General features: G+C 38.8%; 1 protein-coding gene across 4 annotated transcripts in view; it reads right to left on the minus strand.

Moving 5' to 3' along the window:
- Window positions 1–26,329, minus strand: part of NCKAP1 (NCK associated protein 1) — a 59,781-nt gene extending 33,452 nt beyond the window's left edge. Inside the window, exons 1-7 of one of the 4 annotated variants that reach the window (XM_074596037.1) lie at window positions 26,091–26,329; window positions 14,260–14,277; window positions 13,015–13,125; window positions 2,578–2,664; window positions 2,315–2,371; window positions 1,172–1,314; window positions 995–1,085 (exon numbers count right to left, since the gene is read on the minus strand). In XM_074596037.1, coding sequence (XP_074452138.1) covers window positions 995–1,085; window positions 1,172–1,314; window positions 2,315–2,371; window positions 2,578–2,664; window positions 13,015–13,125; window positions 14,260–14,277; window positions 26,091–26,198 — 615 coding nt within the window. In that variant the 5' untranslated portion in view covers window positions 26,199–26,329. Of the gene's footprint in view, window positions 1–994; window positions 1,086–1,171; window positions 1,315–2,314; window positions 2,372–2,577; window positions 2,671–13,014; window positions 13,126–14,259; window positions 14,278–26,090 lie in introns of all 4 variants that reach the window. The other 3 variants (XM_074596036.1, XM_074596039.1, XM_074596038.1) reach the window with 3 other exon arrangements.

Below are 26,329 nucleotides of genomic sequence, written 5' to 3' on the forward strand. Positions count from 1 at the left end.
ACTTCTAGTCACTATCTTAAAAAGTTTAAGGAAATTAAATAAAATCTCAAGAGAATTAGAAAAGGAAAACACAACTAGTACCTAGACTTCGAAACAGGGCAAAAACCAACCCCAAAACCTTAAAAACTTCAGGCAATAACTTAGTATTTAACTTAAACTCCTGCCAAAGACTCCAAAATAAGTTGTTAAGCAATCAATTTGCAAGCATGAAGAAAATAACACCTTTATAAAGGACAGTCAGTCAGTACTGACCAAACAAATCTAGTTTCCTTTGACAAGGAGCAAGCCTAGTGGACAAATGGGAAGTGATAAACAGGATATACATTGACTTGGGTGAGGCTTCTGACACTTTTCCAAGGTATTTGCATACAAAAATACAGCCTAGAAAAATCAGAACTGCAGCACAACCAGCTGTGTAAGAATAAAATCTTAAAAACATTTATACAGAAAAGGCTAAAGGGATTGGGTTCCTTTAACTTAGCAAAGTCAACCAAGCAGGGTACGCAATGTCAGCTTTGGAGTATAGGAGATATTATTAGAGGCAGCAATCTTCAGCACCCCCAGTTTAAGGACAATCCAAAGCAAAATCTCCCAGGTTACCAAATAGAAAAACACACATTCATCTAGGATGGTAAACCAGCAAAAAACTGGTTTCATATAAACATTAGGAATCTCCTTAATTTCAAACTACAAACGAAAATACAACACAGATGTAGCTATTCTCAGATGAGCCACAACTGACTTTTAATCATTTTCTAATCCTTAGTGAATAAAATGGAACCTTACCAATGGGTCTTAGCATTCCTGTATTTCTAATAGGTTCTCTTATTTAATACGGTATCAATCACCAGCCCCAGACATGCATTATAAGTAAAATCTCCTGTAAAAATTACACCTAATGGCTTTTGACAAAACAAACTCTTGCATATTTACTTTTTTATCTCTGCTCCTCTCAACTAAGGTTACTATGTTCCTGTGAAAAGTAGTTACATACTTTACTGTGAGGTACAAATTCCTCCATCATTTTCTTTAAAGGATTTTCATAATCCACAATCATCTGGCCAAGGCGTGGATATTCTCTGTCACTAAAAGCAACAACAAACAATTTGCTCAGATGCAGTCATTATTATTATTATTATTAAACACATTTCCTACACAACAGACTTTTTACCTTGCTCCATGCGTCATTTCATGGGCATAGTTATACAATCCAATGATAGCCTTCCTTTCTTCAATTCGAGACAGCAAAATCATTAGAGTTGTGTAGGTTATAATCAAATCTAGGTAGTTCTTTGTTAAATCAAAGTTTACAGTCTAGAGATAAAAAACAGTAAATTATCATTCTAAAACTTTCAGAAACAAGTACAAAACTTTTTTCTTACCTTTCCACCAATTTTCAGCCTTTTTTTTTTTTTTTTAGATAAAATGGACTGTCTTGACCAAAGTTTTTGTTCTCTCTGCATACAGACTTTGAATCATAGTTGATTCACTCAAATCCCCAGAACTGTGCGTTCATGAAAGTAAGCATGCAAATAAATCTTTCCAGGCTCAAGCGTCACAGGTTAGCTGTCAGATAGGAAAACTTTTCTTGGATATTACTAAGCAGTCAGCAAGTGCCTTGGCTGTGAATTGTATTTTAATAAGACTCTGTAATGTAAGAAACTATCACATATCCCACTGGCCTGGTGAGATCATTCCACAGGATATATACCTGCTCCTCTTTGTGCGAAACTGTCAGCCAAAATTTAGAATAATGACTACATTTAGCAAGGTGACATTATGCACGTCAAAAAAGAAAGCTGAAACAAAAAAGAAAATGTGTTTGAGGGTTTTTTTTGGTATTTGGTGGTTTTGGTTTGTTGGGTTTTGTTTTTTAAATGGAACCCTTTTAGCTGCTTTTGCACTTGCTTTAGTCAACACCAGAATTGAACTCCTCACATATCTCTTAGGTGGACAGCAGTAATATTCCTGTTTTGTAAGCCTACATGGCTTAAGCATGTAGATGACAGTAAACCTCTAAGAATGAACTTGCAGATACAATACAGCAAAAATTACAGAACGATTTGTATGTCTGGTAACAGACAACACTGTTACTACTGTCCATAAGTAGCCTGTTCAAAATTGTCTATCTTCTGATTTCAAGCTATTTATAAAAGTTAAAGATCTGAAGATTAAAATATTTTTCTCTTGTGTTTATAACTAGAGATGTCATGTTTCTTGGGCTAACATAAACAAGTCCTTCTAATTGTCTACAAAGGACTCCAACTAGAAACATTTTTAAGCAGTATTTGAAAGTTTAAACCCAGAAACTTACGATATCAAAGAAGACCTGGCAAACATCAATAGTGTTCAGCAGCTCACAAACATGGTCCTTGGGGAAAAAAAAAGAAGTAAGTGTAGTTTAAAAATATCTAAGTAAATCACTTTACTCTGCTTAGTGATGGAGACTAATTTATTTATTATTTTTTTTTAAAGAACAGGGCTACAAGTTCATCTATTTCATTATATAGTGTTACTTCATAAATAAAGACAGAAACCTGACGTCACAGCACAACTGACATATTTGCAATACCTTACCTTAAATTCCATAACATCGACAAAAGTGAAGTAGTATAATGCCAGGTTCTTCAGAATCTCTGATTTTTCTTTCTGGAGCTGAGCAAGCTGTTGCTAAAAGAGAAACATAAACATGCACACTGTTCTTAGAAGACCTGGAGAACACTGCTTGAAAAATACTACCTCTGAAGCGCAGAGTAACCACCAGGCTACGCAAAGAAGCCTTAACATGGTTTTCTAAGACTGAGGTTCTGTGTGTCTCAAACACACACAGAGATCTCAGAACAGATCATGTTAACAGCTGTTGACTATACTTTGAAGACAAAAGTCGAATTAGTACACATTAGTACCAAAGTCATATTGTTTAGCTCAGCTAGGGATGAAAATGGGTCGTTAGGAAAACAGTGTTACATGTATAATTAGCAAAAGCAGAACAGTACGGGAGCACAAATCAGTATGACAAAAAAACAATGACGTTTCTTGAGGTGGGAGAAAAGAAGGTGGCAGGTTACAAACTTTACTACAGAAAAACATTATGCTTTTAAATTCTGAACTTACCAAAAAGAATATCCAGGCAAAGCCACGTTAAGCATGCAAAATAAAATGTAGATACAAACATAAAATACAGTAACGGTTCTTTGACCAGTTCCATATAAACACAATAATACATTCAAACAAAAGCAACAAAATAAAGAAACAAAAAAGAAGCAAAACACTAGCATTAGACACTGGTGGATAAAATGGAAGAGGCAAATGTGAATACAAAGGCATAAAATAGTTCACATGGATTTTATTTTTTTTTTTTTTTAAACAGACAATGAAATATCATTTAATTTTCATGTTTTTCAACGTTTTGTAGAGGAACCAGACAGATCACTTAAACAATTACAATTAAAAACACAAAAAACCCCACAGGTTTTACTGAACAGCCATTCTGTTTATCTATGTATTACAGTCTCACAGCACTGCAAGAATCCAATTATTTAACTTGCAATATCCATCTACTAATTAAGTCTCTTCCCTGAAATACGAATTGAAATGAGTTAAAGCAGTCATAACACTCAATATGAAAAAGTGCCCTCCAAAAAGCTGCAAGATTTTAAATTAAAGACTGATCGCGCTAAATATGATTTTCCTCTCAGCAAAAGCAATCAATTATGAGAGTGAATTAATAAATTGTTTCCAATTGGTTATTTCCATATGACAAGTTAAAACTGAATACGCTGCTTCATCTCCCTCGCTTCATAAAGCTGTGCTCTGTGTTCTCAGTTTTATGTAAAGCACTGAAATTCCTCTAAATTCAAAAAATAGACTCCCTGGACCACTACATCATATGTAAGATAATTTTTGCTTCCTTCCTCTGTATTCTGAGAGGCGATTATGATTTTTAAAAGCCTTCAGTCATAAGACTTCCATTATAACCAAGAAAGACAGGCATATACAGAGTTATGAGCAAGCCGGGATGGCTACATTATAAAATACTCCTTGCTACTCTTAAACCAGAGAGCATAGGATTTAACTTTGAAGGTCCGACTTTCAATGCCTGCCCTATATAATATTTAAGTTCCTTTCACGTAGTCGTTAGCTGGGACTTAAATGAAACATGGGTGCAAGTACAAGTGTTTATTCTTCTTCACATGTGTAACTTCTCCCGATGATCTCATGCACTAGGAAATAGGTTATCTCCATTTAAGCTGCTGCTGCACAAAATCTGTTTTCAAATGTAAGTCCTATGAAATGTGTTTTGATTCTCAGTATGAATTTGCTACTACCCTTCCCGGCATGTACCTTAAACTTTAACTGCTTTGTGCTCAGAGAAGGAAGCATCCGAAGCTCCCGTGGGTGTGCACAGCTCCAGCAAAACTTCGGGCCACCTTTGGGCCAACCTGCACTCGGGATTTCCCCCGAGGAAAAAGCGCTTTTTGTGCTCTGGGGGCTGCTTTGCCAGTCAGCAGCTGTTACACAAGGAACACTCACTGCCTAAAAAGCTTGGGTTTAATCTTTACCCTGGCCCTGTCACTTAAACTATTCATTCCAAGTGATTTGTTTTTAAAACATACATAGTTTTAAAACAGAAACAAATAGGGTTTGTTTCTGTGCAACTAACACAAGCATGAATTGGATGAATTTGAGGAGCTGTTTCATGATTTTTTAGGAACAGATCACATGCTATCATTCAGAAATAGGAATAATTCTCATGCAGAAAGAAGGCAAACCCAAAACTCATATTATAGCAGCACATATGCTTTAACAACTTCTTCCTACTGCAATCCTAACTCACACTAAACGAGGTGCAATGCTAAGGGAGACTATCAAGATCATATATAGGTTGCTGTACACCACAGCTATGTTTGCTGTAACAAATAGCAACTGAGTGCCCACTTCTGGAGGGCATGACACATTTGGGGCACAATCCATGAAATGGGGAGACAAGGCAGAAAGGGAGACAGTGCTGGGAGCTATGCCTGCAAAATAAGTAATCTTTATTTCAGAAATTCTGTGAAGTTGTATATTAAATAACAGAATATAGGGAGGTATTCATTACATTCAACCAAGAACTAAGGAATCACTGCCGTGCACTGTTAACTAGTTACCTGTATTCCCAGGAATATTTATACTTAAAGGATGCTAAAACTTTCGTACAGAGTTAAGGTGATCTTTCTTCGAACTCTGAGTGTTAAGGATATAAACAAACTATTATTTAAAATGTCAGTATCAAAGTAAAACAATGCATCAACTGTAATCACTGGTACATCAGTGCGGCACACGCAGTCCAGTTCACACAGCGCTGCCTGATCAGCGATGTTTAAAAGCACAGTTTACAGGATATAGGGTCTTGGATGATGTTTATTTGCATTTTTATCTCTCAGGAATGTGGGTGTAGCTCCTTCCACACCCACTGCAACAAAACTTTCCATTACTAATTTCCTAACAGCTGTTAAGAAATAGCTGGTGCTATATCATTTTGTATTTGGTTTGAGGCTTTTTTCCTTAGCCTGCAATTCCATTTATCAGCAAACATTTCTGTTTCCAATAGTCAACAAAAGTTTTAAAATAGGATAAGCTGAAGAAATAACTCTTAAAACATTACCAGCATCAAAAGATTATTTTCACTATAGCTAACCATGCTTTCTTGATGGGTTAGATATAAGTGTTTTGTTTATTCTTAAAGAATTTGAAGTACAAATTATACAAACAAGGACAACAGTATTTTTGTTGACGAAGGTGAATTAGATTTAAGACACAGGAAAAGCTGTAGAAATTTTAACATAACAGGATCAAAAAAAAAGGGAAATAATTTATTTTGTCTGTTAACAAAATACCACATCTCCAATCATATTTGATTACTCATAAATCAGGATTTTAAATACCAGGGAATGAAGCTGACACTTTGTCAAGTACATTACCTACAAGAGATCTACTGATCTTTACCAAGTTGTCTCATGCCTTTCCTTCTTCACATTAAACCTCCAAAATCTTTACAGAACTGATTATGTACACAGAGAAAGTACATTAAAAGAAGTGCATTAAAAGCAGGGAAAAACACATCAGAAGATGTAAGACAGCCTCACATAAAACTTATATGAACAGAGACAAGAAAGTAATGACACAGACGCTGGCATATTAACAAAGTGAATAAATACAGATGTAATATGAAGGCACAGGAAGAATACAAGATAAGTAGTAAAGGTTGTTCAGAGAGTTTTATGTGTGGAAAACCAGAAGATAACTGTAGTTCTGTAACTACTTTATCATATTTATTTGACTGCTGGCAGTAGTATGTGAATAAATGTCTTATTTCCTGATCCATAAATAGACAGTAGATAGGGGAATTTTCGCCTCCTTATATCAATGTGATATTTTTTCTGCAAATATGATCACTAAACACTTATATTTGTTTTCTACAAACTGATACTGTAGATATTACAATGTCCCCAGAGAAAACACCATCAACTTCATCTTACTAGCTGGAATATAAGCCCCAAAAAGCAGTATTACAAATTACGACTGTTAAAATGCTGTGGAGAGGGGTAAATAATCACTGTCAGCATTCTTACTGTCACTTACTATACTCATTATGCCTGCCACCTGTAGAGTCTTTAGATGAAGATTTTAAAAATTCAACTCGTGAACAAAGTTCTGTGTCTACGAGAATGGTGGGAAGAGAGAAGGATCTAATCAAATGAAGAGAATGAGTTTTAAATTCTGTAAACTAACTGTAGAATGATGGATGTGTCCTTGGTTTTGTTATTTCCAATTAAAAATCAGCCTCTGAAGTGACATGCTGCATATAAAAAGATGTAATAGAATACTTAACATGTTTACTAACTAACATTTCTACTGCAAGATCTATTTTTGGTTTGTTTTCAAGTTTCTAGCACTAAGTTAAGTCTTTTGAAAAGGAAAATTGCTACCCATGACCCTCCACAATCATTACTGTCCCCAGGGTTGACCATATTATTAATAATGGCAGATCTACCTGTCAGTCGTAAGGAACTGTTTCCCATTCTCTCACTTTCTTTTACATAAATTCATACAGTAATTCCTACATTATGCTCATTACATATTGTATCATGCAAGCTTTGGCCACAGGTCTTGACATCTCCAAGGCAACTATTTACAAAATTAAGTTTTTGTACATATTGACATATTGTACATTTTGACATATGTTTTGGACATATGTCTCTAGCTGCCTGCATACTTACATTTATGTCATGAAATCACAAAAGAACTATTAATTTAAAATGCATGAAAACTCATTTTGGAATGCCATCTCAGTGACACTACTTAACTAAAATACTGTATAGGTATTAATGAGGTTTTTTGGTTTCTTTGTTTTTTAATGGCCAAGCTCTGAAGTTGTCAATCAAATCAAAAGAAGATTTCAGTTTTAATGGATGAAGAATGCAGGGTAAGTATTACAAACATTCATTCCTTTGCTGGTATTGCATACACTGTTCAGCAACAAGAGCGAGAACATGACTAGTTTGGATTACCTTGGCAAGTGACTTCTGTGGACTGATTTGACTTACAGCAGTGTACTACAATAACTTGTTACAAATAAGGATAAAAACTAAATTGGTTTTGGATGCTACTCCATCTCAAATTCATGCACAATCAAGGGTTACGCCATAAATATAAACATCTCTGCTGCTAGCGCTTACCATTTTGAAAAAAGGTAAGTTACATTATGGCAGTTCTGTTTGGTGAAACATTTTAAAGAGATTTCAAGATTTCACATCATCTTTTGGAATCACTATGAAAAAACGGTCACTTTCAAATGACTGTTAGGCTGAAAAATTTTACATACTACTCTGATTATGTTATAGCATAAGTCATTTTAAGTTGCGAAGTCAGTCTTATGCAGGCCACCACTGAAGACGTCAGATACGCCACTGCGTACCCAATCAGAACAGTAGGTATGGCTGTATCAGAGCACGACATTAGCAGAGCAACTTCAACTCTGAATGATTTTTAGTAAAAGCGTAGATAATTTGTTGCAGATATTTTGCAGTTTCTTCTGAAATAAACTTAGTACATCCTATTCTCAAACATAAGGAAATCTCCACTGCTTGTACAAAGCTGAACTAGTTACTCATCGGCTGGCTTTACTCGTGCAGAGGGATCTCCTGTAAACGGAACTGCTGACCCAGTGAGTTCTGGAAAACCAACCCGTTTGCACTCCCCTGAGCAGTAAGTGAGCAGAGGTGAACAGGCAGCCATGCAAGGAAAGCACGGCATCCTCTTACCTGGAAAAGATTTTAGCCCTCATGGCCAGCAATCTAGTTAGTTTTGTGGTGGAATACAGGAAGTTGGGTTTTTATTGCTAAACTAAGCAATTAGGTGTCTGAAAAATCAAGTCTCCCAGACAAGAGATCCGGAAAGCTGTGTAAATATATTTAAATTTACTGAATTTGTGGATTTAAGTTACTTTGCTTAAATTAATCTTAAGAAATCAGCTGCCATAGGTGTCAATTACCCTACTGTTTCGTCAAAAGTTTTTTAGAGAAAAATAATTACCAGCACATGAGGCAACACAGCTGAGACCCCAATTCTTCCTCAGAAGAGAATTTCTAAGTTACCTTCACTAGCACTGTGCAAATTACAATACTAAAAGCTTCATTAGAAACAAGCAAACAAACAAATCCCATTTTCCTTTTGGCACTGTACCTCTTGGAGGGGCTGAAAGGACCACTTCAAAAGCAAATGATTATTTGTATTCAGTTAAGTGCTCTGAAAAAGACTAATTATTGGAAGCACCTATCACATATTAAAAATCAGGACTGGTTATAAAGTGCCTATTTCAATAATGTTATTATAGAAGAAATCATTTAATAAAAGCATGCATTTGTGTCTTCTAATAAGCTTTGGCCAAGGAGGTCCAGCCACGCTGTGCCCACAATGCCTCTCCTATATCCAGCCAATTTGCTCTGCAACCAGCTCACTATAAAGCGCAACTGTGAAAGACACAGTAAGCAGAACAAACATGCATACTGGGACCTAAAAGGAAAAAGCCAGCACATCCATAAAGAAAAAGTAAATAAAATGTAAAGTGAACTACAGATCCTAACCAGGCAAGGCTGGAAATGCTCGCACCGCTTGTACTCTACTCTCATATGATCTTATTTCCAGTCCCTGCTGCCATAATACAGCAGAAAATTATTACAATTAAATCAGGGAAATAAGCCCCTAAAACATTGTTTCCTAAGAAATTGAATGTGTAGTCAATACAAAACACAGTGGAACTGACATTAGCAACAGTGGGAAGATAGCTACTAGAAGATTAAGATTAGCGGCATGTGGAAGAAATGGACGTTTCTCCCACTAACCATATACTTACAAACTTCTGAGTAGTGTTTCACCAGTCTACTTAACACTAAGCAGTGACGAAGCCTCAACTTCTCCAATAGACATTTAAAAATACAGGAAGTTTTTCTACAAGGAAATTGCTGAGGAACAGTCTGAGTAAAAGACAAAACACACGTTCAAGAAAGAAGGCAGACCTTCTCACCACTTCCCACATGTGATGTTTAGGAAAGCAGCAAGGCGGTCAGCTCCACCGCACAAAGACACGGAGCTCTACCTGCGCAGGCAGCACATTCTTCACATCCCACCAACAATCCACAGAAAATTGTCTTTTCTCCCTGCATCTCCAGTTCCCCATCGTGAAATATTTTGTTCTGGCTTTACAATGGCATTAAACGTTAGCATTAACTGAGCAAATTTTAGGTCCTAATACATTTTTTTGGAGTTCAGTACATTCTCTTTCAATTTCTCTGTGGTGAGAACCGTGCCTGGACACCTTATAAGAGGAAGAGGTCTAAAAAAACCTTCAGAAACATCAGTCTGCTTCTGCACTGCTTACTTTGGAAAATTTCTTCTGAAGCTAGTCAAGGAAATTCAGTAAAAATACATGTTACCCTGAGTCAATACTAGCACAATCAGATCACTGGTCTGACCAAGAATGATGGAAGGCTTCTCCAATTTAGAAGGCTTCTCCAATTTTCAAAGCAAAGTTTAAGTCAATTTACAATAAATATAAATACTAAGGTTTCCCAAACACAGAAGATAGAGAGAAACTATATAATAAAAAGTATCTAAAACATTTGTTTCTCACTTTGTCAATCCTTCAGTTTTTGTTTACATACACTCCCTCCTTTGCAGGTATTTCATACATTATTAAGCAATACTACACTGCTGGTCAACATCACTAACAGTTGACTTAAGAGCTCCGTCTTCAAACTGCACGTTTTCAAGGTTGTATGGCTCATGATGGTGATTGGAGGAGAAAGGGCAAGTATAAGATCAGAGGGAATGCCCTAGGACAACAGTAGAGAGTGAGTGATGAACTGATGAAGCCCAGAGTCACCTATAATTGATCCTTCGGAAGATTAACTACTCCATTTTATTTTTCAGCCAGGTCAAAGATTCATTGGACATTTCACTTTTGTTTGAACTGCTCATAAACTTTCACTCTTGCTACAATATTGAAAAAACAGCGATTGCCAGACCTCACTCTAGTGTGAATCAGCATGTCAAACACTGAAGGAGGAACAAAACCAGGAGCTGTATTTTTTGTGAATAAAGGTGTAAAAGCTATCAATAGCAAACATAACAGAATCACTTGTTTCAAAAGACTAAAAATGCAGACTTTTCAAGATCAGGCACCTATCCGATTACAGCAGACACTGCCCATACTCTTCAATAAAATGTGTTCTTCACCTCAGACAACACACTCTGAATAATGGCACCTGAGAAAACCAAACTACCAGCTAAAGAATAGGTCAAAAAACCCAAAAAGCAGGCACCACTGCTCCTCTCACTGCATGCAAGCTTGTTTAGCACCATCACCTACTGGCAGTCACTAGGTATTACTAACTGCACAGATGCACAATGCTAAGCTATGGCAACCACTGCAGCTGAGCATACCACATCCAAAACGCCTCCCCGAAAGGCTCTCCTGGAATTTTCACTGCAAGGAGGAAGCACAGCTTATGATTTCTCAGCTATTTCCCCTGCAATAATGCTTCATAATATTTCATTAATGGATATGTCCTTATTCCAATAAGCTTCTTGCCCTTTTACATCTCTGATCACCCATTTCCCTACTGAAGGAACTCACTGGTGCGCCCTCCTAACATATGGCAAGCTGGTTGTTGGCCAGCAGGAGAACATCTTCCTGCCCAGGAGCTAGTTGCTTATGCCTTTTTGAAGCTAAGGTTTACAAACACAAATTTAACTTACATCAAAGTAGAACTTCCTCTGCACATGACACTGCTTTTGTCTCATTAGGTATCTGCTATGGGTAAAGGGGTTTTTTTGGGGAGATACAACACTCTACAGGAAAAATCTGTAAACAACTAAGCCAAGCAAACTGCCATCAGCTCTGACTGCAGGCGGGGAAACCTCAGCTGCCTATTACTAGAACTGAAAACCCCTACTTTAAGCTGTGCTCATACATAAGGAGGGCAGGCTTTTGATAACTGTGCTTAATAAACACAGGCCTGGCTGGCTCACGGTAAATAAACACAAGGCAGTGACGGAACACAAGGAGTGTGTCCCATTTTAGAAACTGTGACTGTCACAATATATCAATTTAGCTTTGATCTCTTGTCATAAACTTCAGAGTACCAAATCCTTAGGTATCTATCATTAGTTAAGCTCCAAATTCACAGTCAACAACCGGAAGATATATAGAGAGCATACAGGCAACTGCATTAAACAAATTCCATGTACATAATCTTTTGCTTTTAATAGTAGATCTGCCACTGAAGTTTAGAGAATATGGAAGTGTTTACCAAACATGGCTTGAAGGGTTTACTATTTTTATATAGATTCGATGAAGAATTTGTGGTATCTGTTACTATCAAACGCAATACAGAGATCAGCAATATTAAACACTACAGAACGTGTGCAAGTTTTAAAGTGAGTAAGCACATTATTATTGAACTTGTTTCCTCCATAAGGGAAAGTTTTTCTCTCTTCCCCCCCGCCCCCCCCCCATTGGTATTACTGGAAGCATTACATAGAAATTCTAGCTGGCATTGTAAAAGAAACTAATTATTCCCACTGCTATTACCAGTACCATTCTGCAGAAACCTGAATGTTTAAAGCGAGCCTAAACCTCTCAAGCACACATGCAAGTGGTTGCATGCAGGGAACATGCAAACCCAACACCTACCTCCACTTTCCACCTTTGGAAAGAAATATAAAGCAGGTAAAACAAAAACCTTTCCCTTGACTTTCAAATTGAAAGACAAACAAGTGTACATCACCTCCCAGAACACCTACCTGTAATCCAGTAATCTTAATTATCTCTAAAAGACTACAGAGACAAATTCAGCAATACTGGATCACTCAGAAGGGTGAAAAATAACTTCCTACTGCAACTGAACTCACTACATCTGAAGAGGAAACAACTATATTTCCATATTTTTGTACTTTGTGAGGTTTCTCCTTATGTACCAAAGCATTCTTTATTGCCCCAGGGACTGACCCCACAAGCAAGGGCACCTGTAAAGTACAATCATGTTTTCCCACTTTGCAGTCGGGTGGCTTTTACTGATCTGCTGTTCAGGTCTTATCACAAATAAAGTTATGCAACTTCCATCATCTGCAATTAGTCTGGTCACCAAGAATTTCTGTGATCGAGCAGGATTTTTTCGAGGATTACTTCCCATTGACAATTCTTTGAAATGGAACAGAAGACAGGAGGCAAGAAGAAAATTAGAGAGTGTCCTACCCTAACAAAACCAATCCAGAATTATAATATAATACTCTTTCTTTGAAAATAGTTCTTTCAAAAGTATCCTGTCAGAGATCTGAATCAACAACTATATTTTAACTGCCACAGTCACCATCAAATGCTTTAAAAGAACACAAAAAACCTCACCAATTTGAGCAACAAGCGCTGAAAGGTACTGAGAAAAATACTTATAAAACCATTTGGTTACTTACATTGTTGTTGCGTGTTTCTACTGCTGGAAACTTCCTGACTATGAATTTGACAGCAGATTCCAGGTTTTTGTCAATAAGATAGGATGGTTTGGCTTTGGGGTCACCGCATGCCTATAAAAAAATACAATAAAAAATGAAGTAAAAACACAATCACCCATCTAAAGCTAAGCGATAGTTGCAAATCTGAAGACAAACTAGAAAGATTCTTTGTTTGTTTTTAGTGAGCAGGTGATAAAATGAAAGGCAAAGTGCAGGGACTGTCACAGCTGAAATATGCAATGGGAAACAGTACAGAGATGCTCTTCTACTGAAAAAGATGCATGGAAATATCAAAGCAGTTAGTGCAGAACAGCAGTGAGGGAAAAAACTCAATCCTAAAAGAGGGAGAAAAAAATGGTTTCCTTTTAATGCTATTCCTTGTTTGAGGTAGTGTTGTATGCATCTGGAGTTAATAAACTGTTAGAAAATTCAATCATGTCATCATCTGTGGAGGACAGTGCTGGGCACATTAAATGATTAAACTATCCTTTGTGAAACAAAACTAAAAGCCCCACCACCGATCTGTGTTTCATTTTTCTTTAAATTATTAACTGCAAGACAGTTTTCCATTCTACAATAAAACCACCAGTACTTGCCTGAAGTATTCTATTTCCTTAGATTAAGAACTCGAGTTTTCTCATTTTCTTTACTCCTACAGTAGCATAGGCTGTGCTTTAAAAGCAGCAATCAAGAAATTTCATTACATTTTGATTTCAACAGAAGTCGCAACTAAGTGTTAGGACTCTTCAATAACTTACGTAGACATACCAGAACAGCTTCTGTGGACAAACAACTGACAAAGCACCTACTTTTGCCAGCTACAGCGCATGCTGTCAGACACGCTACTACTTCTCAACTACTCTGACTAGCGAGCCATGCTATACCATTTAGTTTGGAGAAACATACTAAAAGCAGCATTACTTACATGACAAAGTTTGTGCTCAAATTGTACTTTCTCTCAAATATTCATTTAGTTTTACAGTCCTCAGAGGGATTTGCAAAGGAGTTTTGTGTCTCATGCAGAACTAAGTTACATGCTAGGCATTTCTACACAACATAGCGAACTCGAATGACAGCTCATTTAAAAACTTTTCCACATTAATTTCTATGACCAGGTTGTGGACTGTAGAGACAGAAGTCATGGAATATGAGACCGATTCTGAAAGCGGGCAAGCGGGCAAAGGGAAGGTGAAAAGCTTTGCAAACCTTCCAAACTTGTCCTTGCTGGGAAAGCAGTGTAACAAAAAGAGAGAAAAATTACATATAAACAAATTACTCTTAAATTCTAAAATATGTTACATTTAAGTGAACTAATACACTATTACCTACATCCAAGAGAACATTATGATCAATCTGTTACTCTAGGCAGCATACTTTCTACTGGATGGTGATTATTCTAATACTCACAAACAACTTTACATGTACTTATTAGAATTTTACTATTGTGCAAAGTGCTGCTTATAAGCTGAAACATGTAACTTCTAATAATATTTCCAAACTAAGTTCAGGTAGGGAGAGAAAAAAAAAAAAAAAAAAGGAGTTAACAAGTATCACATGCAACTACAGGGGAAAAAAGGAGAGAAACTCAGTGAAGTTTTACATACCTGAAAAAGAAACGGTAGCCAAGAAAAAAAACAAAAGAATCATTATTGTAAGTTTCTAAAACTCCTACCAGTAGCACATGACCATCATGATGTACGCTAACATGCTACTCTGACACCATAGCTCTTACATTTGCTAATTTTACCACAAAAATACTAAATTTTATTAAAATGTCACAACTGTAATACTCCAAGAGGAATTTACAAGGAAAATAAATTCAGCAACATCCACATTATCAATTCGATATTAAATAGTTGCTTCGATATTTTCACAGCAGGAAACAACACATGCCACAGAAGATCTGTTGTGTACACTTTAAAGTCTTTACACAATTTCAAAAGTAAAAATTGTACTGCAAATAGGCATCAAAAAAATAAACACTGAGCTTCAAATTCACGAAGTGTTAATTAACTAGATGCCATGGGTTTGTCAGAATCTGTGTCAGATTATTTCAACTTTCTGTCCTTCTCACACATTGTATAACTTTCTCTACTAAAAGAAGGATTACAAGCTAAAGGAAACAGTTTAATGGACAACATATATTTGTGGCCTGTTAAAATCTAATATGGTTGCCCTTATATACAACATAACTGCGACCATTGACTTCCTAATAATTTTCAGCCTGAATTGAAACATTACTTCCACATACTCCTTATTTTTCCTAGCAACAGATGTTTTTCCTCTTATAAATCAGCTCTCCAAAATGTTTACTAAAAATTATGTCCTACACAGGCCTTCACATACAGATCATTCACATGGAAACAGATGTATGAAAACACTAACAGGCATATGCTCACATGGCTTCAGGAACTCAGTTCCCAGAGATGATTAATATTATCCTCAGTCTAACTGGCAGTCCCCTCGATATACCTGAATATGCAATAGAGAGCTTTGTTCCTTCCCATTGTTTGTTTGCTAACATCACACTTTAAGCAACTGTAATTCTTCCTACTAATAAACTACACAAGACTGATCCATGGATAAGAAAGAAAATTGCTGCAAGATACAAAAGGTTAAAGATATCCTTCATACATTTCAAAATTCCACCTTCTAAAAAGCTGTACAAGCCCACCTACGTGGACTGAATAGAAGGAGAACAGACACCATCAAACGAGTGGGTTGATGCCTTTTCCTTCCCTCTCCCATATTCCACAGCAGCTCAGCTCCTTCCTAAGAATTGATATTATTTGATTACTAACTGTTGTTGCACCAATACAGTTTTCATCTGTACTGTTACCTGCATTCACCATCACATGTAAAACTGTCTACGTAAGCTAAACCTCTCCTAAAAGGCCAAACACACCTATGAAGATCAAACTCACTACAGTTTACTCTATAAAGTATACAAGAATGAAAATACGATCCCCAATTTTAGCACTTTCGCACAAGCATGAATGTGTGATAAGGCACATAAACACAATTTTGCACAGTAGAAAGAATGAAGACATTGAGGGCAACGGTCTTAGACTATAGATAAGAAAGGTGGCTTTTGCTTTTAGTTGTTGTATGAGTCAATACAAAACCCCTTGTCAGTACTGTAACAGGCAGAAACATGACGGTACAACATACAAAGATCACTTTGCCCTATACAGCTCTCCAGCATTCAAATAGAATTTTGAGAATTAGCCAAACGCTGTAGCGCTTTCTCAATCAGCCTCAGATATCACTTTTCCCCCTAAGTGGGCTGCAATAACCTTGTTTCATTTCTTATTTAAAAAAAAAAAAAAACCAAAACAAAAAACCACCACAACAAAACCAACAACAGGATGGCTACAGTTTTGGGGCATTAAAAAGAAATTCATGAAGTAAAAGTGTTCTTACTAGTGCAGCATTCATGGAATACAGCTCTGAAGCTATGGGATTCCAGCTGCTTCAGCCCCGAAATATTATACTGAAAGAATCTCCCAGCAGTCATCTTTAAATTCCTTTGTACACTACTACACAGCTGTCAAGCAGTTATGCTGAAAAAGATGACGCAAAGCTCCCAATAGAGACTAATTTAAGTAATTAAAAAAAGAAATTAAAGAAGACTCAGACACTGGATTTCTATTAAGTTACACAACATTTCTTTCCACAGCACTTTAGAACGGTACCCTGCTATAAGTGGACATATTCTCCTGATCTGATTCTATGCATCCGACTCTAACAAGAGCATCACTATTTCTATAGCTAAGAGATTCATTATTCAGAATACATCTCTGCTATCATATGCACACGCCATCAAACTTCAGGTAAGACAGATCAGACTGCGTGTACTCTTTAGAGATGCTTCACTATGCCATACGTTTTGAATTAAAGCAGTGTTTTCCTACCTACCCTAATAATCTAGACAACTAGATTATTATTATTAAACAAAATTCAGACTCTATTCTTTACTTCATGCTATTAGGTTCTTCTATACTATTTTCACTTTGAAAATGAAAAAAACTACATAGCTTCACTTTCTAGGTTGTACTCATTCAGAAGCGGTCAACAAGAAAATATCCAACAATAAAAGCCTGCTTAAGGTCTACACATACGATAAGCGGCCCTTAAAGAACACCACCAAATCCAGCACAGCTGCCTTTAGCCCAGAGTACACCAACATTAAGATACACAGCATAAAGACCTTTTGCCCCAGCCCAGTTACAGCTATCCCTGTGAAAAATCAAAGCCTAACATTTTCCTTCCTACTTGAGGACAGAGGGCGTTGGAGGAGAACAAAAAACCTTCCAGCAACAAAATTACTATATATATCCATCTGATGTGACATGAATAAAGGGACATTTATTTTCAGGTACAATCACTGTCAAAAGCCAGCGCCACAGCACAGTATGCAGGGTGCAAACTTGCATTTAGAACACTTAAACTTCACTTTATGCCTTCTACATACACCTGCCATGTGTCCTTGAGTGAGAACATTGGGAAGTATTACTTGAGTTACATGGGGTAGGATGATAAAAAAGCCTAAATATGTTACTGTACTGTAGAAATACCTTTTTTATACTTCTTTTTGTTGCTAAGCCCCACCTATTCCAAATGATTAGCGGGGCTGTTTCCCAATAAAAAAAGAAAGAGGGCCATTTGAATCAATCATTTCCTATTTTCATCCCCCAAGCCCCTTACATCAGATGATCATAAAACAAGTCATATTTTGCAGCAATTTAATGTGGTTTTATTACTTGACTTACTGCAGACTTGAGATAAAACACTGCTGAGCACAGTTCCACTGGACTGTGACAACACAGACTGAAATAATCTTAGTCAACAAATCACCTCACCTTCAAGTTTCATTTACAAATGAATCTACACTACAAACCTCTGAATTTCTCAATTCCATAAGTTTCAATGACAGCAAAAAACATGCCATCTCCCGAGTTAGTAACATTCAATAGTAAATGGAAATATAGTAAGATCTCTCATATTAAAAAAATGGGAAAAGCTCCTGTACGTACCATTTAGTTTACCACAGCATGTTCTCTTGGCAGGCAAGAAAGGCACGCGCAGTAACGCTGTTGTTCTTCCCTTGTAATAGTGCTGGCATTAAAGCTACCCTAAAATGCAGCTATAAGTTTCAATGCCTGTTTTGCGGCCATGCATCCTATAAATTATACTAAATAATACCTGGCAAAAAAGCATTCAAAAAGAGACAGGTTCGTCATTAACTTGATATTTCTGTAGGACAAAACATATTTATTCTTTGTTTCTGGTATGTGTTTAAAATAATGAGATTACCAACTGACAAATCTCTAACTTTGAAAGAGCAAAGCTACTGAGAAGGAGAGAGAGAGAGATGAATAATCAATAGAGAGCGGCTTTGAATGATGAATACGTAAGGAAAGAGTTCATACTCCATTTGCCTTAACATCTCTGATGAAGCCTACTGCAATTCTCGTGAGACCCTACCTGGAGTACTGCATTCAGCTCTGGAGCCCCCAACATCAGAAGGACGTGGACCTATTGGACTGAGTCCAGAGGAGGGCCACAAAGATGCTCAGAGGGCTGGAGCACCTCTGCTATGAGGACAGGCTGAGAGAGTTGGGGTTCTTCAGCCTGGAGAAGAGAAGGCTCTGGGGAGACCTTATAGCAGCCTTCCAGTACCTAAAGGGGGCCTACAAGAAAGCTGGGAGGGACTCTTTATGAGGAAATGTAGCGATAGGATGAGGGGGAATGGTTTTAAACTGAAAGAGGGGAGATTTAGATTCGATATGAGGAAGAAATTCTTTGCTGTGAGGGCAGCGAGCCCTTGGCCCAGGTTGCCCAGAGAAGCTGTGTCTGCCCCATCCCTGGAGGGGTTCAAGGCCAGGTTGGACGGGGCTTGGAGCAACCTGGGTTGGTGTGAGGTGTCCCTGCCCAAGGCAGGGGGTGGCACTGGATGATCTTTAAGGTCCCTTCCAATCCAAACCATTCTATGATTTGCTTTCCTGTACTTTAGGTTTTGTGGAAGCCTAAGTTTAATAATAAACAGGCTTGTCCCAGATGAGCTTTGTGAACGAAGCTTTGTCCCTCCCAATGGCTAGGCAAACAGATGCAAGAATTAGTTGGTCGCACATGGACAAATTATTAGAGTCTAGTTTAATACTTGTGATGACTAAAATTTAACTGTCCTACACCAGTACCACTGTACCAAGTAAATCACTTTACTGATGTTTGCAGTTACATAAATGATACTTGTACAAAAGGTAAACCTGTATTTTGATATATAAACTGTGCTACAAGATTCAGCCAAAACTGTATTGTTCCCATGATCCAACTAGGATCTGGAAATCAGAACGAAGTCTGCAGTTAACTAATTTTCGGACAGTCTCTATAGGCCTCAGACATACCCAAAATATGGCTCAAAATTATTATAAATTTAACAGCTATTGCACTTTTCACACACAAAGGTTCAAAAGTTTGAAAGATAACACACTTTCATATTAATTCAAAATTACAATTAAAGGTGTTAAAAGTCAGTCCAATGTTTCCTACAGCTAAGCAAGACTTCTTCCCCATCATTATTCATTATTTGGCGTGTCTTGAACGCCCAAGTATATACTTTATTTTAAATACTAGCGTATCTCTACTCAGAGATCCAACCCATTAAAATGTAAACTCACATGAAACCTGAAGAAAAGCCTAGAAAGGACCTTGAGAAATTGCATACCCTACTTTCCCGTTCCAAAGCAGGATCAACTGTATCTGTATCACACCTGGGAGATGTCTGCCAAATCACAGGTCTCCAACAGGCTACATTCAAAAACATTCTCACAGTCTTTTCCAATATTTAATGGTATTTTTCATTCGAAAGTTCTAACATATAAACTGAACTTTTCTCACTACAATTTAATTCATCGCTTCTTGATCTCCGTGGCCATACTGAATTGCACAAACTATTCCTCCTCTCTCTACAGCAGTCCTAAATACTTTAAAACTCATATCACTTATTAATTTACTTTAAAAACCTCCTTCAGTTTTCTTAGCGGGTGAAATTTTCTGCATCACTGGTCTTTCTTATTATTCTGCTCTGGACTTTCTCCATTTTATCCACATTTTTCTTGAAAACCATGTCAAACCAGATACATTTCAGACGAGCCATGTAGAGCAAAAGAACTACTTAGTCTTCAGACTATCTTGCTCACACATTTATAAAACCTCATGTCATCCCTGATTTTTTGTAGCAAAACTTCATTGGCTAATGCTTGCCCTGGGACGCCCCTAACCTTTCCTGTCTATTTTCTGCACACTTGCTATCTCCTTACTTTTAATTTTGTATTTTAAATTTCACTAAGCACAAAATAGCTTGCAATCATACTTGCTCAACCACCTCCAAGTTTGTTAGACCATACCTACAATTCATTAAGCTCACACTGAATTCCAATTAGGTTCTTCATTATTTCTGTAGCTTCTCCCAGTTTCCTATCACCCACTAATTTAATAGGCACACTGCAGTCATCATCTAGGTTGTTACTGCACAGAGTGACTGGAACCAGAGGTAAAACACACCCAAGGAGACCCTGCTGAACCACGGTCTGACAATGGGATCTTCGTTCCCTTCCCTAACATGGTTATCCAGCTGCGTTCATCATTACAACTTCATCCAGACTGTACTTCCTCACATTGTTTGTGAGAACAATCAGATGAAGTCATGTCAGCAGCCTTGCCAAGGTTAATGTGTAAAATATCTACTAAGTTGTCCATACTAGAGTGACCTGTCACCTCACCCATGAGAGAAATAGACTTGGTTTACCACTATCTGTACATTGATAAATTCTTATTGCCCTCTTGAGTTTGCAGCACCTGTTCAAGCAAGCACTTGGTTCTACTCATCAAATATGGGGCAGGTAAAATGCAAAGTGAAAAATGAAGAGAAGTTTCACTGCCACAAAACTTTCCCTAACTGTAATTTACAAAGTAACATCTTAATAAAAGAAAGCAAGGCAATGGGGATGTCTTGTCTATTCTGAATCTAAAATGTCAACTGTTTCAGACCTTTTGGCTGCATCTTCTTTGTCCACAATCTTAAAAAGCCCTTGCAACTAAAACTAGATTAGTTTTTGTGTCAACCCATGGCAGGGCAAATGAACAGGAATTGGGGGTGCAGGTAATTCGTATTTGTAAACAAAAAAACAATGCAAGATAATTCTGGGTATCCACACTTGATACAAAAGGATAAATCCACCTGGCTTTCTCTCTGTATGTTTTAGAGGATGTCATGGTATATTTTCATACTGTATTAGAAAGTCTCATTGTTTCTTTACAAAATTAGCTGCTTTTCTCAATTAAAAAAAAAAAGTGTGACATGGTATCATCAGTCTTTGTTTGCTTCCTGAGCAAAGGAATTCTTGTATTTATTTTTTGTTTATTGCCAGCACTGACTGTAAGTTTGTTTGGGGTTTCCTTGTCCTCTTATCAGCAGGACAGTATTCTGAGCTATTCCTCCAAGATCACAAACCGACCAATATATACTGGCAACTTAACCTTTAAAGAACTGCTGACACCTATTGAGCACTAGAAGCAACACTGCCGCACCCTAAGACACTTCCTGATGACCTGAAGACATTATCTGTTCTTTCCAATACCAAACTTTCAATTCAAAACAGTATTATTTGTGAGTTTTTCCTCTCAGCTCAAAGCTCCACACTCCAGCACAGAGCTCAGTGTCAAAAGGGTGATCTGATCCTATACCCTTCCAAACTTCAGAGCTGTGCAGATTGGAAACTTCTGCGTGTTCTGAGTGTCAGCAAAAATCTCTCCTAATTCTTCCTGAAGAACTGCTCTAGTGCCCGAGCAAAATAAAACACCTTATTGACTGGCTTTTACAACTGTCCCCCTGCAATATTTAGACTTTGTCAGGTCCTCTCCAGTCCAGTTTTGGAGCTTTTGGGATCTTTTTCTTCACCGCAATCTCAGGAGCAGCGTAAAAGGCTGGTCTCTTCAGCCTTGGCTGATCTGACCAACTTGTCACCGTTTTACCACAGGAGACCTGATGCAGTCCTCCTCTTTCCCTCACAGTATATGCCTTCTTTTGCTCTTTTGAAAAGAGTATGCGCTTTAACTGCTGCAGAAGAGAAAATAAATAGGGAAAATAAAAAGTAGCCAGTCTTTAAAACAGCTAACAAGTAACGTCCTCAATACAGGTAAAAATCCAATATTCCAACTATTGCATCTTTAAAGAACTAACTGGCAATTAATTACCTGCTAAATGATTTTAAACCTGGCTTCATACTAAACTATGTGGTGCTCACAATAGGACTGGGACCACATTTTTGGTTTGGAACAGTGAAGATAAAGTCAGCTAAAGCACCTGCAAATATTTATTCTGTTCCTTATCTTGACTTCAGTACGGTTATGCAGTTCATATCTAAGAACTGTTTTAAGATTCTCATTTTTCAGATAGTACATAATCATCAGAATTGTAAAAATCACAAGAATTAGTTTTGGTAATGACATTTTAAGAAAAAATTTTGCATGTGAATATAAAACCTGTACCATGAAGAACAACAGAACACTGCTAGCAAAGCAATTAATGATAAATAACAGACACGTCACATTTGAATAATGTATACTCTAAATAATTCAAAACCCTAACTGTTTACAGTAGCACTGCTTCAACATTCATCAAAATCACACTTTCTTGATTTGCTCTGACTAAATCAGATACTCAGATATTTTAAGATTAAATCTCTTACTGCAAATAGTCCCCAGTATCCAAGGGTTTTATAAACAAACAAAAGACAGGCCCAGAGAAAACAAGATTATTCCTCTACCATCACTCTTGAACAATACACTTAATTGACAATACCGGCAGCATCACACAAAGCTTACCAACAGTCTCGGTCTGCTCTGAACGATAACCAGAAAATTCAAGTTTCACCTGAGCCAGAATGGCATGAAAAAAACCCTGCTGTCTTTGACTTACAGAGGTTTCGTTGTAGGCAAGTAATGACAAGAGAGTTATAAGGAAAAGCAATAATAAAATTGCTAGCTTGGATAATTGAGGACAAATTCTTAAAAAGCAGAAGGAACAAAACAGGAGAGCAACTGCAATGGGAAGAGTTCCTAGCTCAGGACTAATACTGGTCCCAGTACAAAAGACAGTGAAAGCAGCAGGCAAAGGATCATCCTTTCAAGTACCAGCAGCAACAAAATCCATCTCCACACAGACCAAATGCAAGTTTTATCTCATCATCCACTATTACTTTAGTAAGTCCACTTTTCGTAGTTTCCATGTCACTCTCAGAGGCAAACCCCTATATATTCAGATACTCTATCTTAAAAACAACAAATTTTGAACTACTTCAGAAGACAACAGCAGCACAGAAGGTCAGCAGACAGAAAATGATGAACAATTAACAGCTATAAGCACAATGACATCAAAACTGAAATTTAGATAGGAAGATTAAGTATAAATATCAAGTTTCTAACTGCTTTTAACAACTTCTGTAATTCCTCAGGAAGTAAAATTGTCCCGCTTTGTTTCTAACAGTGGGGAAAATTCTTAATCTGTTAAAATCTGCTCCCTAGACAGCATCTACAGCAATCTGTAAGGCAGCTACAAATACTTTACCTCCCACTTCCTCTTATTAAAAAAAGTCTTAACCATTTCCTTTAACCGCAATACCACATATTGTGTGGTTATCTCTAGTAACTTGAGTTTCGGTATCGTCTTCAATGGAGGAAGCTATAAGAGTCTCAAACAGCAGTTTTAGAACCCACTGTTTTCAGAGAGGGAAAATGTAAAAAAAAAAAAAAAAAAGCACGAAATAAAGAAAAATAAAGTGCTGCAAGCAGCCAGCTATGCTGCAGCTGGTCTGAAGAAAAATCCGCACTAAAATACAGTAATCGATCCTGAGATTTCTGGGGCTCATCATCAGAGCTCGCTAGTTACCACTGTCAAGCGGTACTCACTGCAGCTTAAGAAAACAATTATTTGAATCACAAATTACTATATGAATACCCAGAGTTGTGTCTGGGACATCTCCAGATTTGCAAAACTATACGTCACACAACAATCTAGCCACTTGGACATGCCTCCTCTCTCTCTGTACACAAGACCTACGCAATTTTGGACTCAGTTCATGACATTTGCAGGAAAAACTGGTGCCACCTCTTGTGCTGATACTCCCCTACCGAGAGCCTATCTGCTTGCCTCACTTCACTAAGACGAGCAATGGCAGAAGTTACCACCACCATATGGGCAAAAGCAGTCAGGACTCTGCAATCTAAACGTAACAGTGGAAATGTGTCTGTAGGCAGTGGACTGCTTAACATGAGTAAGTGTCCCCAAACCAGAACTCCGGTAACAAAAACAGAGGCCGCACTCACAATTGTCAAGACGAGGTTTAATTTTTCCTGACTCATTTCCTGCCTTCTCCCCACGAAGTATGGCTATGCTCACACGAAATTCCCCTAGCCTGTTTTTCACCTGGTGTACTTCTCTAAAAGCATAACATTTTAATGCTTTCCCCCACAAATAGGGAATTTCTGTTTTGTGTTAATAATTGTAACAATGTAATCACACTTTTAAGTTGAAGCAATTTTCCAACAAACAAAACTGCAAACCAAAAGGAACACCACTTCTATATATGGAAAGAGAAGAATTTGCAATAAGTTAGAATGCTTTATTTATGTCAGTGAAGGCCTGCAGGAACACTTAAGTGCACATCAACTACTGACATTGCTTTGGATCAACGCTGACTTTGGAATACTGCAGTCATTTGTTTTTTTTCCTGGAAACACCACCTTAATTAAAATCAACACTGCAATTGGTATAGCCAAGTAGCCCTTACCGCTTCTGAAGTACAAGTCCCCCATAAGAGCAAAACAATTTGACAAAACACATCCTTTAGCTCAGATCCGTTAGGCAGGATCACTCCCTAAACTTGGGTTTAGAGTCAGAGTGATCAAGGAAGCACCTAAAACTCTCAAATTCCTTCTGCTACTGCTGCAGCGCAAGCCAGCTGAGCCCAGCATACAGAACAGCACAGAAATTGTAGCATGTTAAATCTGCAAAGCAGTGCTCATTGCTTGGATGTAATAACGCACATTTTCTTTGAAATAAGAAAAACCTCTCAGAAACACCTGTGTTCAAGACAAAGCAACAAAATCCTAACTAATTCATACTGAAAGTGGACCGAGCCCCTGTACACATTCAGATGGTGTATCGCATGTCAGGAAGATTAAGCTGGGAAGGACACGAGGCACCTAGACGGCCATGAATCAGGCTCTTCCACAGACGAAAGCACAAAGATTTCCTCCAGAAGAGGAATCAACTCCGCAGGGAGGCGTACCCCATCTTTGCCGTCAATACCGAAACCTGCAGCTTCCTGCGCCGCCGAACCACCTCACCCATGCAAACACCGGTTTATTGCGTTCCGGGCGGGCGGGGAGCAGCCCCAGCTCCCACAGCTTCAAACAGCTGCTCCACCTCAGGCCGGAGCTGCTAAGCAACGCCGCGCCCCCAACTTATTAAAATTAAACTTACTAATTTTACCCCAAACCCTTCTGTTCGGTAGCGACGGGTTTCGCAAGGCGGCGTGGGAAGGCCCGTGCCCAGCAGCCCACTCCCGGCTCCCGTGACTCACGCACGGCGGGGCGGGAGCGGCTCCAGGCGGCACCGGGCCTAGGCCCCGCGACGGCGGGTGCCGGGCCTGTGGGCGCCGCTCCGCGCAGGGCCTCCCTTCTCTCCTCCCCCCCGCCAGGTAACGAGGCGGCGGCCGCCCGCGAAGCCCCGGCCCGCCGCCGGGCCCACAGGCGGCGCAGCGGCGGGCCGGGCCAGAGCGCCTGACCGCGGCGGCGGCGCGACTCCCGCGGCCTCCCCGCCCTGCCTCTCGGGCCCCGCAGCTAGGCCGCAGCGCGGACGGGTGAGCCGCAAGCAAGGCGGCGGCGCGCCAGTCCGGCCGGGGGCCAGTGGGTCGGCGGGGATCGCGCTGGGGCGGTTCCTCCCCCCGCCTCCCCGCCGGGGCCCCCCGCACCTTCTTGATGTTGTAGAGCCGGGTGAGCATGCCGACGCCCCGGTCGTTCAGGATGGTGAGCTTCTCCGCCAGCTTCTGCTGGCTCGGCTGCAGCACCGACCGCGACATCCTGCCCCGCTGCGCTCCGCGGCCCCGGCCCAGAGCCCCGCCGTGGCGCGGCCGCCCGGCCCGGCGCTGCCTCCCCCCGCCGCCACCGGCGGCCTCGCTCGCTGCTGCCTCCGCGGGGCGTGGCCACGGCG

This window comes from Larus michahellis, chromosome 7 (genome assembly GCF_964199755.1).
Source record: "Larus michahellis chromosome 7, bLarMic1.1, whole genome shotgun sequence".
NCBI lineage: Eukaryota > Metazoa > Chordata > Aves > Charadriiformes > Laridae > Larus > Larus michahellis.